At 46.1% G+C, this 19961-nt stretch overlaps 1 protein-coding gene across 1 annotated transcript in view; it reads left to right on the forward strand.

The window, feature by feature from the left end:
* The window catches only part of LOC121536528 (importin subunit alpha-4-like), a 34581-nt gene that overhangs the window by 699 nt on the left and 13921 nt on the right, over positions 1–19961 (forward strand). The window contains exons 2-13 of the mRNA XM_041843864.2: positions 4002–4046; positions 11645–11734; positions 12396–12425; positions 12561–12613; positions 12935–13030; positions 13485–13570; positions 14055–14141; positions 14949–15118; positions 15309–15353; positions 15470–15601; positions 15989–16117; positions 16311–16415. Coding sequence (XP_041699798.1) covers positions 4002–4046; positions 11645–11734; positions 12396–12425; positions 12561–12613; positions 12935–13030; positions 13485–13570; positions 14055–14141; positions 14949–15118; positions 15309–15353; positions 15470–15601; positions 15989–16117; positions 16311–16415 — 1068 coding nt within the window. The remainder of the gene's footprint in view (positions 1–4001; positions 4047–11644; positions 11735–12395; positions 12426–12560; positions 12614–12934; positions 13031–13484; positions 13571–14054; positions 14142–14948; positions 15119–15308; positions 15354–15469; positions 15602–15988; positions 16118–16310; positions 16416–19961) is intronic.

Raw genomic sequence — 19961 nt, forward strand, 5'->3', positions numbered from 1 at the left:
CATGCTAACGTTAGCTTGAACCGCTTTCAAGGAGCGGGACTCTAACCCGGACGCTTCTAAGAAATCCCGCTATGCCCTCTGACAAACCATCAAACAGGCAAGAGTCAATATAGGACTAAGATTGAATCGTACTACACCGGCTCTGACGCCCGTCGGATGTGGCAGGGCTTGAAAACGATTACAGACTACAAAGGGAAGCACAGCCACGAGCTGCCCAGTGACACAAGCCTACCAGATGAGCTAAACCACTTCTATGCTCGCTTCGAGGCAAGCAACACTGAAGCATGCATGAGAGCACCAGCTGTTCCGGATGACTGTGATCACTGATTGTGGACTACAGGAAAAAAAAAAAAAAGAAGAGGACTGAGCACGCCCCCATTCTCATCGACGGGGCTGTAGTGGAACAGGTTGAGAGCTTCAAGTTCCTTGGTGTCCACATCCCCAACAAACTATCATGGTCCAAACACACCAAGACAGTCGTGAAGAGGGCACGACAAAGCCTATTCCCCCTCAGGAGACTGAAAAGATTTGGCATGGGTCCTCAGATCCTCAAAGTTCTACAGCTGCACCATCGAGAGCATCCTGACTGGTTGCATCACCGCCTGGTATGGCAACTGCTCAACCTCTGACCGCAAGGCACTACAGAGGGTAGTGCGTACGGCCCAGTACATCACTGGGGCCAAGCTTCCTGCCATCCAGAACCTCTATACCAGGCGGTGTCAGAGGAAGGCCCTAAAAATTGTCAGACTCCAGCCACCCTAGTCATAGACTGTTCTCTCTGCTACCGCACGGCAAGCAGTACCGTAGCGCAAAGTCTAGGTAAAATTTGATTTGATTTACTTGCTAGTTCCACCACACCAGCTTGTTATCCGCATAACGAAAGGTCGGTATCTTGTGGTGGAGTTGTCAATGTTAAGCTATGGCATACTGACCTCAAATGTATTTATAGTGGTTAGCTGTGCTATCTTTGACAATAACGCGCACACACAGTTCTATGTCTTTACAGAGTTGTACAAAGATTCATCTTGCGGATATCCCCACTGTATGAAGGCTCCCCTTGGAATGGGTTTTCTAAATAGTAGATGAAGATAAGAGTTGATTTATCTTTGGAAGCCATCTAAAACCGTGGGATGTGGACCAGTCCCATAAGTGGTTGTTTTGAAACCGAGAACTAACGTTACAAACACATGGCTACTATGATGGACAGGCAGACATTGCAAAGTGCATTACTAGGGCTATTTCTGGCATCCTGGATGTCTAGCTTGGGTTCTCCCTGGAGGTACAACCCGATCTGGGGCATAGTGGAGGGGCCAGGAGGTAGAATAAGCCCTAAGCAGTACTGATCTGGGACCAGAGAGTTGTGTTCCAGAAACAATCTGGCACCCACTCTATAGTAGTAGGGTGGGCAGTGGGAAAATCATTCATTGGGGTTTGGTCGAAGGTTAAAGTTTCCCATAGCCACAGATCTAGGATGAGTTTGGTTAACCCTGACCTTAACCGCTAGGATGATCTGACCCTGCGCCAGCAGAAGGGGCAACTTTGGCCAATTCCCCCCAGTTCAACCGTCTCTCACTAAACAGCCTTATGGGACATTATGTGAGATGCAGCCAGCATTATTTATCAGATATACAGTACCAGTCAAATGTTTGGACACATCTACTCATTCCAGGGTGTTCTCTATTTTTTAACTATTTTCTACATTTAGAATAATAGTGAAGACATCATTTGTGAAATTTCTTTCCTTAATGCGTTTGAGCCAATCAGTTGGGTTGTGACAAGGTGGGGGGGCGTGGTGGTATACAGAAGATAGCCCTATTTGGTAAAAGACCAAGTCCATATTATGGCAAGAACAGCTCAAATAAGCAAAGAGAAATGACAGTCCATCATAACTTTAAGAAATGAAGGTCTGTCAATAAGGAACATTTCAAGAACTTTGAAAGATTCTTCAAGTGCAGTCGCAAAAACCATCAAGCGCTATGATGAAACTGGCTCTCATGAGGACCGCCACAGGAATAGAAGACCCAGAGTTACCTCTGCTGCAGAGGATAAGTTCATTAGAGTTACCAGCCTAAGAAATTGCAGCCCAAATAAATGCTTCACTGAGTTCAAGTAACAGACACATCTCAACATCAACTGAGGAATAGTCCCATGTAGCTCAGTTGGTAGAGCATGGCGCTTGCAACGCCAGGGTTGTGGGTTCGTTTCCCATGGGGGGCCAGTATGAAAATGTATGCACTCACTAACTGTAAGTCGCTCTGGATAAGAGCGTCTGCTAAATGACTAAAATGTAAATTAATGTCTGAGTCAGGCCTTCATGGTCGAATTGCTGCAAAGAAACCACTACTAAAGGACACCAATACGAAGAAGAGACTTGCTTGGGCCAAGAAATACGAGCAATGGACATTAGACCGGTGGAAATTTGTCCTTTGGTCTGGAGTCCAAATTGGAGATTTTTAGTTCCAACCGCCGTGTCTCTGTGAGACGCGGTGTGTGTGTGAACGGATGATCTCCGCATGTGTATTTCCCACCGTAAAGCATGGAGGAGGGGGTGTGATGGTTTGGGGGTGCTATGCTGGTGACACTGTCTCTGATTTGATTTAGAATTCAAGGCACACTTAACCAGCATGGCTACCACAGCATTCTGTAGCAATACGCCATCCCATATTGTTTGCACTTAGTGGGACTATCATGTTTTTCAACAGGACAATGACCCAACACACCTCCAGGCTGTGTAAGGGCTATTTGACCAAGAAGGAGAGTGATGGAGTGCTGCATCAGATGACCTGGCCTCCACAATACCCCGACCTCAACCCAATTGAGATGGTTTAGGATGAGTTGGACCGCAGAGTGAAGGAAAAGCAGCCAACAAGTGCTGAGCATATGTGGGAACTCATTCAAGACTGTTGGAAAAGCATTCCTCATGAAGCTGATTTGAGAGAATGCCAAGAGTGTGCAAAGCTGTCAAGGCAAAAGGTGGCTATTTGAAGAATCTCAAATATAAAATATATTTAGATTTAACAATTTTTTTTATTTTTTTTTTACATGATTCCATATGTGTTATTTCATAGTCTTCACTATTATTCTACAATGTAAAAATAAAGAAACCCTTGAATGATTAGGTGAGTCCAAACTTTTGACTGGTAGTGTATGTTTTGCTCTGTAAAGTCTACCGTGTTTGGACTTGCTCAGACAGTGTTCTGGCCTGGGACTTAATTGTTCATTCCAGGTCACCGTATCCAGGGGGAAACACTCACTGTTGGCTCAGGACACTGCCCGCTGGTCAAGCTATGTTTAGGCTACCGTCAAATATATGTATCAACTAATCATTGTCTTCAATCTGAATCAAGGTTAGATGAATCAGATGTTAGTGCTTGGCTAGAACAAAAGCCTGCACCGAACCACACCGGCCCTCTGCTGATTTAGTTGGTGCTCACACCGATGCTCTGACTTGGTCACTGTCTGGTTGTTAGAGAGAGGAGAGGGGGTCTCACTCAGGTTCTCTGCACCTCAGCCTCCCTAGACAGGGGCAAGACCAAACCAAGGCTGTGGATGATGTTACTGACCCACATGACGTAAGGGGCTATTTAGGATGGCAATATGAACTGCAGCGCACAGTCACCAGATCTGAGACCAGCTCACAGTCATGAGTGGACTACGAACACACCGGTTAGGGCTGAGAATTACCTGGGACCTCGCAATATGATATTATCACGATACTTAGGTGCCGAGACGATTCTATTTGTATTCCGATTCAATGTTTCGAACATATTGCTCCCCATATCTCTGCTGCAGAGGGACAAGATCACTAATACTGGTACACAAATGGATGAAACTGAACCGTAACCATATCCAGTGGTGTTACTGTTATGCTGTTAGCCTATAGCTTACATACGAGTCCCCTCAATTCCTAGTCCAGAGAGATGTTATGAATAACTCTACTTAAAAATGTGTTTATGAATGATTCTCTTTCTCATATTGCTTCCTCTGTGTTTGTGTTCCAGACTATGAGAAGACATCGAAATGACGTGACAGTCGAGCTGAGAAAGGTGAGCGAAGAAGCCTCATTTTAATTTGTGATGCAGGACTTTGCAGCGGTGCTTCTACCTCTCCCTATATTAATGTATTAGTATTCACCTCCCTGCTTACCGACACACACAGACCTGTAAACAGGCTGTTTCTTTCTCACCCTGTGTCTTGCCCCAGACAGACTGACTGGGTATTCCTCTCCATCCATACAGAATGACCCCCCTCTCTATAGAGCCTCTAACACCCTCTGTCTCCAACCATGACCTTTCACCTTTGGATTTACCTCTGACCCATGTAAACTGCCTCCTCACCGTGACCTCATAGGCGTGTCTTTGTTTGACCTACTGCAGTGATGTGCTGCAGGTAGAAATTGCTCTTAGGCACAGATCTAGGATCAGTTTACCCTCCCTAGATCCCATCCAATATTGGGATAATGCTAAACTGACCGTTAGACCAATCTAAGAGCAATTTAACCCCATTTCCAGTAGGGCTGGGAATTGCCAGGGACCTCACGATTTATATATGTATTGCTATTCGATGTTGCAAACATATTGCTCACCATATGTCTGCTGCAGAGGGACTTGAGGGAGCCATGAGAAAACAACAAGTTTTGATCAGTCATGGAAATAAAAGTGAGAAAAAAAAAGATTCCTATTTAAAAAGAAGATGGGGAACAAGCTATGAAGGTAAAAGTTTTGGTGCAGGTACAGCAAACTAGCGCTAAAATAATATTACAATATTTTCAAAATGTATGATATATCGTCAAAAAATATCCTGATATGTAACTGTATACATCCCCCCCATCACTAACTCCCAGGGATTTCATGGGAATCCCAGTTTGGATGGAGCCCTTGACCAAAACTGACCCCTGAAACTGTTAGCCCAATTCTTATTCACCTTAGTCATTCAGCCACTCCCTACACATGCCACTACACTTCACCTTGATCTGCAGACCTGTGTACTGTATCTGTATCCTCTATCAGACTAACAGACTACCTCCTAGGGATTAACAGAGATTTAAAAGTATATTCAGATGTAATCTATCCTGAGATGCGTGGTGTGCTTGTCTGCTAAAAGGTGCTACATGGTCAATCCGACGCCTGCATTGGCCTTGCAGCGTTTACGGTGATACGGCCTCTGCAGAAGTCAGGGCATTCATACACTACATGACCAAAAGTATGTGGACACCTGCTTGTCGAACATCTCATTCCAAAATCACGGACATTAATATGGAGTTGCCCCACCCCCCCCCTTTGCTGCTATAACAGGCTCCACTCATCTGCTAAGGCTTTCCACCAGAACATCTGCTGCAGGGACTTGCTTCCATTCAGCCACAAGCATTTGTGAGGTCGGGCACTGATGTTGGGCGATTAGGCCTGGCTCGCAGTCTGCGTTCCAATTCATCCCAAAGGTATTCGATGTGGTTGTGGTCAGGGCTCTGTGCAGGCCAGTCAAGTTCTTTCACACCGGTCTCGACAAACCATTTCATGCTGAAACAGGAAAGGGCCTTCCCCAAACTGTTGCCACAAAGTTGGAAGCACAGAATCATCTAGAATGTCATTGTATGCTGTAGCGTTAAAGATTTCCATTCACTGGAACTAAGGTGCCTTGCCCGAACCATGAAAAACTGCCCCAGACCATTAATCCTCCTCCTCCAAACTTTACAGTTGGCACTATGCATTCGGGCAGGTAGCGTTCTCCTGGCGTCCGCCAAACCCAGATTAGTCCGTCAGACTGCCAGATGGTGAGGCGTGATTCATCACTCCAGAGAACGCGTTTCCACTGCCCCAGAGTCCAATGGCGGTGAGCTTTACACCTCTCCAGTCGACGCTTGGCATTGTGTATGGCTTGTGTGTGGCTGCTCGGCCATCGAAACCCATTTCATGAAGCTCCCGACGAACAGTTCTTGTGCTGACGTTGCTTCCAGGGGCAGTTTGGAAGTCGGTCATGAGTGTTGCAACAGAAGACAGACAATTGTTACGCGCTTCAGCACTCGGTGGTCACGTTCTGTGAGCTTGTGTGGCCTACCACTTCGAGGCTGAGCCATTGTTGCTCCTAGACATTTCCACTTGACAATAACAGCACTTACAGTTGACCGTGACCGCTCTAGCAGGGCAGAAATTTGACAAACTGACTTGTTGGAAAGGTGGCATCCTATGACGGTGCCACGTTGAAAGTCACTGAGCTCTTCAGTAAAGCCATTCTACTGCCAATGTTTGTCTATGGAGATTGCTTGGCTGTGTGCTCGATTTTATACACCTGTCAGCAATGGGTGTGACTGAAGTAGCTGAAGCCACTAATTTGAGGTGGTGTCCACATACTTTTGTGTGTGTGTACATACTACTTGCGCTTCGCGGAGCAGTGCAGAGCTGTTGTCAAGGAAGTGAGTTTTTGTTTATAAAGGACTTACTGCCCCCACCTACCCGTCAACCAATCATGTCAATGCGGTGCTATACGGAGCCCTCCGCATTGTTAAAATATTTGGTACAGAGCTCAATTTGGCCTCTGCAGGCCTCCAGAGGCTCCGCAATTGCGTCAGACCCTCTATACGGTGATTCTGACCACGATTACGGATCAAGCATAAATTGGCTTTAATCTGAACCCTTTAATATACAGGGTGTACTGTGTTGGATACAGTACACCCAATTAGTATGGTAGTCATGCAGCTGCTCTGCTTACACCTTTTGTAAAAGCCAGAGACTGAAGGGTTGCTCTGACCCTCTCCTGTGATTGGCAGCTATCCCTTTTCACTCAAACATCTAACAATCCGCTGCTCTCATGTTGACTCGGTGATCTGACGCAAAATAGTCTCGGCAGGTAGCCTGGCGAGTAGGGCTGTTGGGCCAGTAACTGAAAGGTTACTGGCTGACAAGGTAAAAATCTGTCGCCCCAGGCGCCGACGACGTGGATTTCGATTTAAGGCAGCCCCCGCACATCTGATTCAGAGGGGTTGGGTTAAATGCGGAAGACACATTTCAGTTTAATGCATTCAGTTGTACAACGGACTAGGTATCCCCCTTTCCTTACTGTTTGTAGGTCCATCTGAACACAGACATTATGACTCAACAACCACTCCTGGACCTGAATCCAAAAGGACAGTACCAAAAGAAATGATCTTTTGATTCTGTTTCTGCATAGTCTGCACAGGGCTGACTGTTCAATGCCCCATAAATTGAGCTTATTTTTATGGTGAGAATTTTATATAATAGCTTAAATTGAAAATAATGGATTGACGTGTCAATTGTTTTGTATATCAGCTCATAAACCCAATGCCATGGTATTGGGACATCAACAATCTGTTCCCTTATAAATCTGTCCCCTTGTAAATTATGTGCACCCATTGATTCTTAAAGAATATTACATATAAATGCCTCCTGAGCTTAGTTCAACTGTCATACCCCATCAGAACCCAAAATATAAGCTTGTTTTATTCCAGTGTTTAGAAAGCAACATTATAATAATATTATTATTATTAACCCCTTTCCTTTCCCTTGTTCAATGCTTTAAATCTTACTTCCTCCCCTCCCCCTGCTAGACCCCCTTCTGGGCTTTGACACACTTGACTCTCCTTCCACTTCACATTTATTTTCTTTCTCTGACATTAAAACAATCCCTTCAAGGCTTTTGAGTCTCCCACTCTGTCGCTCTACTTCATTTTTTTAATTTATGAAAGACTTCCTACACATGATGCTGATTGGGATATCCTGAGTCACATGGGAGAGGGAGAGGGAGAGAAACTAATGAAATTAGCTCTGGAAGTGAGTGTAGGGATTGCTAAGTTACCGCTGATACAGAGAGTGAGACATGGATAGAAATTGAGAGTTTAGGGTCTAATTCAGTGAGGGATCATAAAGTATGGAGGGATGGAAAGAGTGATGGAGACAGTAGGGCATGTTGGTATTCCGTTGTGCCAGAGCAGAGCGCAGAACAGGGCTGGTTAGTCACCAGCAGCGAGTCACAGCCCAGCACTGCAACACACACTAGAATGTAGGCCAAGGGAATCTCCTCCCTCCCTCCCTCCTACCACTGACTCACATGCCGACCGGCTGTGTGTGTGTCTTTCCCACTCTTGTCAACACCAGTGTGTCCGTCTGCTCCTCATCTTTGTGTGTTTCAATGTAGCCTAGGTGCGTTACAGTTGGTGTGTCTCTTAGTGCTTTTTGAGGTCGGTTCGATTATTAAAAAAACAATTGCGGTGTTGTGTTTCAATATAATTTTTAAAAACATTAGATGCACTGTGCATCATGTGGGTTGAATTCTGTAACAACACATAATAAAACAATGAAAGTCCCATGATGGTAGTGACTGCCCATTACTGCTTATCACTTATAAACTGTAATTTATTCACATTACTTTAATAAAATATTTCAGTTGTGTACATTGCATTTTACTTTCATTCCAAGTCATCTCAATAGAGCTGCTGCCTATGCAGTCTGACAAAATCACTATTTTAGTAGTTCTTCAAAGTATATAAGGCATACTTTTATGACTGCCGAATACCAACTATCAATCATTTAGATAATCTATTTTCAGGTAGAGATACCTCGCGAAGCAACTGCTCTCTATCCCTGTCGATCGTGCATTCTTCTCTCTCTGTGTCGGCCCCACGCTAAAATAACATGGCAGGCATAAAATAAAGAAGTAATTGAACCGACATGTTATAAAAAGCCTAAATACACTATATATACAAAAGTATATGGACACCCCTTCAATTAGTGGATTAGGCTGTTTTCAGCCACACCCATTGCTGACGGGTGTATAAAATCGAGCACACAGCCCTGCAGTCTCATAGATAAACATTGGCAGTAGAATGGCCTTACTGAAGAGCTCAGTGACTTTCAACATGACACCGTCATAGGATGCCACCTTTCCAACAAATCAGTTCATCAAATTTCTGCCCTGCTAGAGCTGCCCTGGTCAACTGTAAGTGCTGTTGTTGTGAAGTGGAAACGTCTAGGCGCAACAACGGCTCAGCCGCGAAGTGGTAGGCCACACAAGCTCACAGAACGGGACCGCTGAAGCGTGTAAAAATCGTCTGTCCTCGGTTTCAACACTCCCTATCGAGTTCCAAAAGGCCTCCGGAAGCAACGTCAGCACAATAACTGTTTGTTGGGAGCTTTTATGAAATGGGTTTCCATGGCCGAGCAGCCGCACACAAACCTAAGATCACCATGCACCAATGCCAAGCGTCGGCTGGAGTGGTGTAAAGCTCGCCGCCATTGGACTGGAGCAGTGGAAACGCGTTCTCGATGCGACGGCGCACGCAGAGACCTGGCCGTGTGGTGCCAAGACAACAACCTCCCCCCTCAACGTGATCAAGACAAAGGAGATGATTGTGGACTACAGGAAAAAGAAGAGGACCGAGCACGGGGCTGTAGTGGAACAGGTTGAGAGCTTCAAGTTCCTTGGCGTCCACATCACCAACAAACTAACATGGTCCAAGCACACCAAGACAGTCGTGAAGAGGGCACGACAAAACTTATTCCCCCTAAGGAGACTGAAAAGATTTGGCATGGGTCCTCAGATCCTCAAAAGGTTCTACAGCTGCACCATCGAGAGCATCCTGACTGGTTGCGTCACTGCCTGGTATGGCAACTGCTCGGCCTCCGACCGCAAGACACTACAAATGGTAGTGCGTACGGCCCAGTACATCACTGGGGCCAAGCTTCCTACCATCCAGGACCTCCATACCAGGCGGTGTCAGAGGAAGGCCCTAAAAATTGTCAGACTCCAGCCACCCTAGTCATAGACTGTTCTCTCTGCTACCGCACGGCAAGCGGTACCGGAGAGCCAAGTCTAGGTCCAAGAGGCTTCTAAACAGCTTCTACCCCCAAGCCATAAGACTCCTGAACATCTTATCAAATGGCTACCCAGACTATTTGCATTGCCCCCCCCACCCCTCTTTTACACTGCTGCTACTCTGTTTATTATCTATCACTTTAATAACTCTACCTACATTTTACATTTTAGTCATTTAGCAGACGCTCTTATCCAGAGCGACTTAGTTAGTGAGTGCATACAATTGTTTAAAAAAATAAATAAATGTATACTACATATTTCCTCGACTGACCGGTGCCCCCACACATTGACTTGGTACCGGTACCCCCTGTATTTAGCATTGCTATTGTTATTTTTACTGCTGCTCTTTAATTATTTGTTACTTTTTGTATTTTCGTATTATTTTATATATTGTGTATATGTATAAAACATTTTTTGGGGGGGGTATTCTTAACTGCATTGTTGGTTAAGGGCTTGTAAGTAAGCATTTCACTGTAAGGTCTACACCTGTTGTATTCGGCGCATGTGACAAATAACATTTGATTTGATGAATCACGCTTCACCATCTGGCAGTCCGTCGGACGAATCTGGGGTTGGCGGATGCCAGGAGAACACTACCTGCCCCAATGCATAGTGCCAACTGTAAAGTTTGGTGGAGGAGGAATAATGGTCTGGGGCTGTTTTTCATGGTTTGGGCTAGGCCCCTTAGTTCCAGTGAAGTGAAATCTTTAACACTACAGCATACAATAATATTCTAGACGATTCTGTGCTTCCAACTTTGTGGCAACAGTTTGGGGAAGGCCCTTTCCTGTTTCAGCATGGCAACGCCCCCGTGCACAAAGCGAGGTCCATACAGAAATTGTTTTTCGAGATCGGTGTGTAAGAACTTGAGTGGCCTGCACAGAGCCCTGACCTCAACCCCATCGAACACCTTTGGGATGAGTTGGAACTTCGACTGCGAGCCAGGCCTAATCGCCCAACATCAATGCCTGATCTCTCTAATGAGCTTGTGGCTGAATGGAAGCATTGTTCCAACATCTAGTGGAACGCCTTCACAGAAGAGTGGAGGCTGTTATAGCAGCGAAGGGGGGACCAACTCCATATTAATGCCCATGATTTTGGAATGAGATGTTTGACGAGCAGGTGTCCACGTACTTTTGGTAATGAAAGTTCAGGATTAAAAATGTGCTTTACAAGTCACATAAGTTGCATGGACTCACTCGGTGTGCTATAATAGTGTTTACCATGATTTTTAAATGACTACCTCATCTCTGCACCCCACACATCTGTCAGGTCTCTCAGTCGAGCAGTGAATTTCAAGCACAGACGCAAGGCTCTTAGACTCACAGCTGTAATCACTGCCTAAGGTGATTCTAACATGTATTGACTCAGGGGGTTGAATACTGATCTAATCAAGATGCAGTATATTAGTGTTAAAAAAATTAATCCACTTTGACATAGTATTTTGTGTAGATAGTGGACAACAAATCCATTTTAATCTCACTTTGTAACAACAAAATGTGGAAAAGGTCAACGGGTGTGGATACTTTATGAAGGCACTGTAGGTTAAGTTGAGTAACCTTATAGGGGACATCTCCATAGCGACACAGGGTTTGTACTTTGTACCCCAGATGTCTCTGGACAGACAGACTCAGGTCCCAGAGATGACACTGACACATGTACACACACATTCTAGGGATGCGAGGGTCAGCCGTTTTCCGACCGATATCCAGCTTGCAGTTAAGTGTTGGTGTTGTATGAGTTAGTGCTACTCTGTCGCATATTTCAGGATTCATCAATGTGTTAGTTTATTCTTTAATCTCTCTTTCTCTTCCGTCAGAACAAACGAGACGAGCATCTACTGAAGAAGAGGAACGTCCCACCGGAGGAGAGTCTGGAGGACTCAGACTTAGACTCAGACTTCAAAGGGGTGTGTGTGTGATGTCACTTTAGCAACTCATTTGCCATTGCGCTGGGCTGGCTATCTCTGAGACGAGAGACTTGTTCCAGATGGAAATGTACTGCCTAGATTATCTGTCAGGTAGGACCAGCCGGACAGGTGTGGCCAACCCTCCTGGAGTTGGATTGACATTAGACATTGTGTCCGCTCTATACAATACATTTCTATGTGTGATGTTGTAATCTAGACATGCGTCTTAACCCCCTGGTCTCCCCATGGCCTCCCTATGGTTTGTATGATGTATGGGGCTCCACAGTGGGATTTTAATGGTGAATTCAGAGAAGCATTTTCACCCTGCTGACTGGAGACCTGTCACTGAGCTAATGAAATGAGATGAGGAATAGGGTCTGGCTGGGATTAGCTGCTACCAGGTGATGTGTAAGCATGACATTCTCAGCCTGTGAGCTCACACGGCCTCAACCAGCCGGTCAACACACCAACTTGGCAGCAGCCACAGAGAAAACAGCACTCTAAAAACACTGCCGTGTAGAGGGAGCCAGAGAGTGTGTGTCGTCTCAGAATGATCCTGCTGCCATTCAATATTCAGTTAAATCGATGTGAATTGTATCCCCTCCCCCATTTTGTTTATCTGTAACCTGGTACTGATGTTGTCCCTTCCCTCTCTTTACAGCAAAACATCACACTAGAAGCCATCTTACAGGTAAGCCTCAACTTCAAGTACGCACATGTTGTCTACTCCTTAACTTAAAAAAACATTATCTCGTTCCTTCTCTCCCTCATCCTCTGTGAGAGTGTGGTGCTGTAATGTGCTCTCTCATTCTCTCTATCGCTGAAGAATGCTACCAGTGATAACGCCGTGGTCCAGCTCAATGCCGTGCAGGCTGCCAGGTAAGAGTGTGTACACATTTTACTATACTTGTGAGTATCAGAAGTCCTCACAAGATTACTAAACCAACTACAACTCAGAAGTGAGGACATTCTGCCGGTCCTCACTTGTAAAAATGGCTACTTTAGGAGTAGGGATTAAGTGTTAAAATTGAGGTTAGGGTAAATAGGATTTTGAATGGGAATCGATTGTTGGTTCCCAGAAAGTCCTCAAGTGTAGTAAGACGTGTGATCACCATGTCCTTCTCTCTGCTTTGTATCTCTCAAACCCTGTTTTCTATTCCATGACTGAAACATAACACTTCCTGTTTTTGTGTCCGTCAGAAAACTCCTCTCCAGTGACAGAAATCCTCCCATTGATGACTTGATAAAGTCAGGCATCCTGCCCATCCTAGTCAAATGCCTGGAGAGAGATGACAAGTGAGTCTGCTGCTGCATCAGCCCAATGTCCTCCCTTGGACTATCTCTACTATTGCACTGTTGGGACATTTACTGGGAGGGAATCCTGTAGTCTGACATGTGTAATGGCTTGGAGATATGATGCAGATAAGCTGTGTGTGTGGCAGGCACAGGACAGTCCCTTGGCCCTTTTGTCTGGAGCCAACCCAAATAAAAAAATTCCCCATTCCCAGGACCTTGTGTTCCGGGCAACACACACAAACACACACACACAGGACCTTGTGGTCAGGAAGGGAGACAGACAAACACCCAGGACAGTAGGGGGCTTGAGGGGAGTTTGGGTGGTCGCCATAGTGATGTGTTGTGGCTGCACAGCTGTAAGGGTGACCACCACTGCAGTCTGTCAGGAGGAAGATATTAGTGGAAGGCCTCTCATTCTTTCTCTCACTCTCTCCCCCTCCTTTCTCTCCTCTAGTCCATCTCTCCAGTTCGAGGCAGCCTGGGCCCTGACCAACATAGCGTCTGGCACCTCACAACAGACCCAGGCTGTGGTCAAATCCAGTAAGTTCAACAGCTCACCCTGCGGTCGGTCACTCTGCCCTGCTCTTATTCTGACTGTCTGGGGTCGGTCGGTCACTCTGCCCTGCTCTTATTCTGACTGTCTGGGGTCGGTCGGTCACTCTGCCCTGCTCTTATTCTGACTGTCTGGGGTCGGTCGGTCACTGCCCTGCTCTTATTCTGACTGTCTGGGGTCGGTCGGTCACTCTGCCCTGCTCTTATTCTGACTGTCTGGGTTCGGTCGGTCACTCTGCCCTGCTCTTATTCTGACTGTCTGGGGTCGGTCGGTCACTCTGCCCTGCTCTTATTCTGACTGTCTGGGGTCGGTCGGTCACTCTGCCCTGCTCTTATTCTGACTGTCTGGGGTCGGTCGGTCACTCTGCCCTGCTCTTATTCTGACTGTCTGGGGTCGGTCACTGTTTCTGTTATGTTATATTTGTGTGTGAAATTGATCTGTCAATTTCTAACTCTGTGTGTGTACGTACAGATGCTGTTCCCCTGTTCCTGCGGCTTCTTCACTCTCCCCATCAGAATGTTTGTGAGCAGGCTGTATGGGCTGTAGGTAACATCATAGGTGAGTAAAGAGAGACTCACATGCTGACCACACCGGGCATGCGCATGTTGCTTTTGTCCAATCACACCAGACGCGATCAGGACATGCAGGTTGAAATATCAAAACGAACTCTGAACCATCTATATTAATTTGGGGACAAGTTGAAATGCATGAAACATTCATGGACATTTAGCTTGCTGTTGCTAGCTAATTTGTCCTGGGATATAAACATTGGGTTGTTATTTTACCTGAAATGCACAAGGTCCTTTTTTTTCTGGATCTTTGTAGAATTTTGACCCATTTTGAGTCACAAAATCGTGTGTTCTCCACTCCGACAATTAATCCACCGATAAAAGGAGAAACCTAGTTAATTTCTAGTAATCTCTCCTCCTTCAGTCGTCTTCTGTGGACTTTAGATTGTGGTTGGTAACCAACTTTAAGGTGCATTACCACCACCAACTGGACTGGAGTGTGGACTTCAGTTCATCTTTCAATCACCCATGTGGGTGTATGCTCCTAAAAACCAATGAGGAGATGGGAGAGGCGGGACTTGCAGCGCGTCAAGCGTCACAAATAGAACCAAGTTCTATTTTAGCACCTGGCTACGCAGACGCTCGTTGACGCACACGAGCAGTTTGGATGAAATGATTGAATAACATGTGTACATTTATTTAGCCACACTCTTGCACGTAACGCGAGTGGTGTGGTCAGCATGTCAGCGAAATGACGTTGCCATGAGCTCATGACCTAATCAGTTGACTTGACCAGGAAAAACGCTGTACCCTAATGATGACCCCTGACCTTTAACCTGTGACGCTCCTCCCGCAGGAGATGGGCCACAGTGCAGGGATTATGTCATCTCCCTGGGTGTGGTCAAGCCCCTGCTGTCCTTTATCAACCCCTCCATCCCCATCACTTTCCTCCGCAACGTCACCTGGGTCATCGTCAACCTCTGTCGCAACAAGGACCCACCACCCCCCATGGATACAGTACAGGAGGTAGGTAGGTGTGGGTACCGTGTGTGTTTTGTGTGAGCAGTGTTCTAGTGGGCCTCTCCAGCCAGTCAGCCAAATGACACTTATCACTAGGAGGAATGTTTAGCTACAGAACTTACATGGCCACATTTTCCAGTCTGCTTTTGAAGCCTCATCTTTTCCTCTCCACCTCAAACTGTTTTCTCCTTCCCAGATTCTCCCAGCGCTGTGTGTTCTTCTATACCACACAGATATAAATGTAAGTATATGTTCATTACCCCTAAATGGTACAGTTGGCAGACCATCATTTTGACATCAGCAGCTCAAATAAAACAACACTTATTGGACTCCTTGATGACGTGTGTGTGTGTGTAGATCCTGGTGGACACGGTGTGGGCTCTGTCCTACCTGACAGACGGTGGGAACGAGCAAATTCAGATGGTGATAGACTCTGGCGTGGTCCCCTTCCTCGTCCCTCTGCTCAGCCACCAGGAGGTCAAAGTTCAGGTAAGAGGGCTCAACAGGGGGCACCATAGAATTGGGAACAATTACCATGGTAACTGATACAATTCAGACTTGGACCCGAACACACTGTGGTACAGATGGTGTGCATCATTTCCCTCTTTCCTTGAAAGAATCATTGATTGGATTGGTAAAAGCAACAAGTATGGAAACCTTGGCTTTACTGATCACGAGGGCTAGGAGTATTTTAGTAAAACTGCAGCCATATGTTCAAGAAAAAGTCCTAGCTCTACTTACAACATACAGATCAATGATCATTTCAAGGATGGGAGAAAACAATGCATTTTATAAGTAGTAAATCAGGGTGTTTTTTGTATTTTCTGATGTGCTGACGTTGTGGGTCTTGACTTGCTGTGACATCACTTCCTGCAGACTGCTGCTCTGAGGGCAGTGGGGAACATTGTGACGGGGACAGACGAGCAGACGCAAGGGGTTCTCAACTGTGACGTCCTCTCCCACTTCCCCAACCTGCTTACACACCCCAAAGAGAAGATCAACAAGGTAGCACACACTCTCTCTTCCAAGAGAGTGAACAGGAAGGGCAAGGGAAATGGGGAGGAGGAGGGGAGAAGCTAATGTCCAGGCTTTTCTATGATTGGCCTGCTAATAGGAAACTTTTTGGTTTGACTGTGTGTGATTGGACTGTTAATAGGAAGTGTTGTGGCATAACTGTCTGTGATTGGTTCGTCTACAGGAAGCGGTGTGGTTCCTGTCCAATATCACGGCTGGTAACCAGCAGCAGGTTCAGGCTGTGATCGATGCAGGACTCATCCCCCTGATTATCCACCAGCTGGCCAAGGTGAGAGAGCTGTGGTGTGTGTCGGCATCCGTCTGTAGCGTAGCCAGACGTGTTATTTGGGTGGGCCATCAAAAAAAAAAACGTTCTACACTAACTGCACATTTTGCCATGGGGCAAAGAGAAAAATGTGCTGTTATCTAGCTAATCTCATGCTATTCTACACCTTTTGCCATGAGGCTGAGAGAAAATGTTACTGTTTTTAAAGCAGATTTCTGGCAATTCTACACTTGTCATGGGGCAGAGAGGAAAAACTGTAGTTGTGTAGCTAATCTCATTAGTGTTGCACGGTACCACGGTACTCTCGCCTGTTATAAAATGTTTATTAAGTCAGTTTTGTTTATAAACTCATTTGAATTTTTTAAGTAACAGTAACAATTCGCTTGTATGCGCCAGTCCAATAATGTCAGCGGATCACGTGTGGCAGCTGTAATCAGCCAGCCATATCCAATTCCAGCCATCACTCACCTGCTTCTCTCTGTCTGCTCATCCTGCATCAGTTTATAAAATGTAATTTAGCCATGATGTCGAGGGGGGATGCAGACCCTAATCAGTATTCTGTTACATTTGTAATAATAATAATAATAATTTGTACATTTGATACATTGGAGCAGCTTGCAGAGTGAGCAAAGTTGATACACTGTATCATTTCATCCCTGGTATAACCAAGAGCACAGGCCAGTCTGAGTAGGCCTTGCAAGTTCGCTGTCACGCAGCAGTGCCAGAGAGGAAAAACTGTTTCGCAACAAGCATGCAGCTTTACAGCAAAGAAACCGGCTTGTCTCTAGCTCAAACGGGTTTAAAGAAAATATGACCCATATTACCGGAGCTACCTTGTTTTTTTTTCTGCGCGATGTCGCGCACATTTGATATAATTTCACAAATCATGTCACTGGCCGATTTAAACTAATCCCGGATTTTGCATTTTTAAAGCTAATTAAAGCTTCTTTTTTTTTAAAGTGTATTAGGGGAGAGTCGTTGTGCCGTGAGGTGTTGCTTTATGTTCTTTTAAAACCAGGTTTGCTGTTCATTTGAACAATATGAGATGGAACAAAATTCCATGCAATAATGGCTCTATATAATACTGTACGCTTTCTTGAATTTGTTCTGGATTTGGGGACTGTGAAAAGACATCTGGTGGGGTAAGTTTGTAAGTTGCAAACAATTTAGAATTTTCAATACATTGTTTCTTATAAAAATAAGTGATGCAGTCAGTCTCTCCTCAACTCTTAGCCAAGAGAGACTGGCATGCATAGTATTTATATCAGCCCTCTGATTACAATGAAGAGCAAGACGTGCCCCTCTGTTCTGGGCCAGCTGTGGCTTAACTAGGTCTTTCCTTGCAGCACTCGACCACACGACTGGACGATAATCAAGATAAGACTAAACTAGAGCCTGCAGGACTTGCTTTTTGGAGTGTGGTGTCAAAAAAGTAGAGCATCTCTTTATTACGGACAGACCTCTCTACAACTTTTGAACTTTTCAGTTTGGATCCCGCGACATAGTTGGCATCAGTTGCTGGGATTGCTAGTCTCTGTCCAGTGATCCTGCCGACCAAGGACGGGTCTGAGGAGCTATTTGGCGTTGCAGCTAGCCTAGCTGCTAGCTAGCAATGTATCAAGCTAGCAGGGTTTTCTAGTTGAGGGCTTAAACGCAGCCCGCGACGCTGTTAGCCATTGTGGCTGGGACCACGGATTGTCCTGGGTTTGTGGCTGTCTAGATCCCTGCTGTTTGTTGTTTTCAATCTTCCCTGTGACCTGCCCTGTCAGGAACTGCGAGGAGTAACAACGTAACCTACGTTGCTAGCTACCATGACAAAGACCAAAGCTGGTGGGAGTACCGTTGTCGAGGACAGTGGTATCTCTATCACACGTGAAGGATCTTTTAAACGAACAAAAATAGTTCTACAAGCAGTTGTTACAACAAGAAAATAGCTTCAAGTGCTTTGTCCAAATACTGGTGGATTCGACTAATAAAAGAATGGACGACCTGACCAGAGAGGTCCAGGGCCTAAAGAACAGTTTGCAGTTCTCCCAAGGTCAGCTCGATGAGTTGAAACAGGAGAACGGCAAGATTACAGCAATCTGTAAGTCATTGAGAGAGGACATCAGTTCTGTGTGTGAATCCATGATAACAATGATGGATAAATCTCAAGGGACAATCAAGGTGTAACAACATGGTTGTGGACAGAATTGCAGAATCTCCACATTACATTTTTTCATTTACGTCATTTAGCAGACGCTCTTATCCAGAGTGACTTACAAATTGGTGCATTCACCTTATAGCCAGTGGGATAACCACTTTACTATATATATATATATGACTTTTTTTCTTCTTTTTTTTTGGGGGTGGGGTAAGCGGGGGTAGAAGTATTACTTTATCCTATCCCAGGTATTCCTTAAAGAGGTGGGGTTTCAAGTGTCTCTGGAAGGTGGTGAGTGACTCCGCTGTCCTGGCGTCGTGAGGGAGCTTGTTCCACCATTGGGGTGCCAGAGCAGCGAACAGTTTTGACTGGGCTGAGCGGGAACTGTGCTTCCACAGAGGTAGGGGGGCCAGCAGGCCAGAGGTGGATGAACGCAATGCCCTCGTTTGGGTGTAGGGACTGATCAGAGCCTGAAGGTACGGAGGTGCCGTTCCCCTCACAGCGCCGTAGGCGAGCACCATGGTCTTGTAGCAGATGCGAGCTTCAACTGGAAGCCAGTGGAGTGTGCGGAGGAGCAGGGTGACATGAGAGAACCTGGGAAGGTTGAACACCAGACGGGCTGCAGCATTCTGGATGAGTTGTAGGGTTGTAATGGCACAGGCAGGGAGCCCAGCCAACAGCGAGTTGCAGTAATCCAGACGGGAGATGACAAGTGCCTGGATTAGGACCTGTGTCGCTTCCTGTGTAAGGCAGGGTCGTACTCTCCGAATGTTGTAGAGCATGAACCTACAGGATCGGGTCACCGCCTTGATGTTAGCGGCGAACGACAGGGTGTTGTCCAGGGTCACGCCAAGGCTCTTCGCACTCTGGGAGGAGGACACAACGGAGTTGTCAACCGTGATGGCGAGATCATGGAACGGGCAGTCCTTCCCCGGGAGGAAGAGCAGCTCCGTCTTGCCGAGGTTCAGCTTGAGGTGGTGATCCGTCATCCACACTGATATGTCTGCCAGACATGCAGAGATGCGATTCGCCACCTGGTTATCAGAAGGGGTAAAGGAGAAGATTAGTTGTGTCGTCTGCGTAACAATTATAGGAGAGGCCATGTGAGGATATGACAGAGCCAAGTGACTTGGTGTATATGGAGAATAGGAGAGGGCCTAGAACTGAGCCCTGGGGGACACCAGTGGTGAGAGCACGTGGTGCGGAGACAGATTCTCGCCACGCCACTTGGTAGGAGCGACCGGTCAGGTAGAACGCAATCCAAGAGTGAGCCGCGCCGGAGATGCCCAACTCGGAGAGGGTGGAGATGAGGATCTGATGGTTCACAGTATCAAAGGCAGCAGACAGGTCTAGAAGGACAAGAGCAGAGGAGAGAGAGTTAGCTTTAGCAGTGCGGAGAGCCTCCG

This window comes from Coregonus clupeaformis, chromosome 23 (genome assembly GCF_020615455.1).
Source record: "Coregonus clupeaformis isolate EN_2021a chromosome 23, ASM2061545v1, whole genome shotgun sequence".
Lineage (NCBI taxonomy): Eukaryota > Metazoa > Chordata > Actinopteri > Salmoniformes > Salmonidae > Coregonus > Coregonus clupeaformis.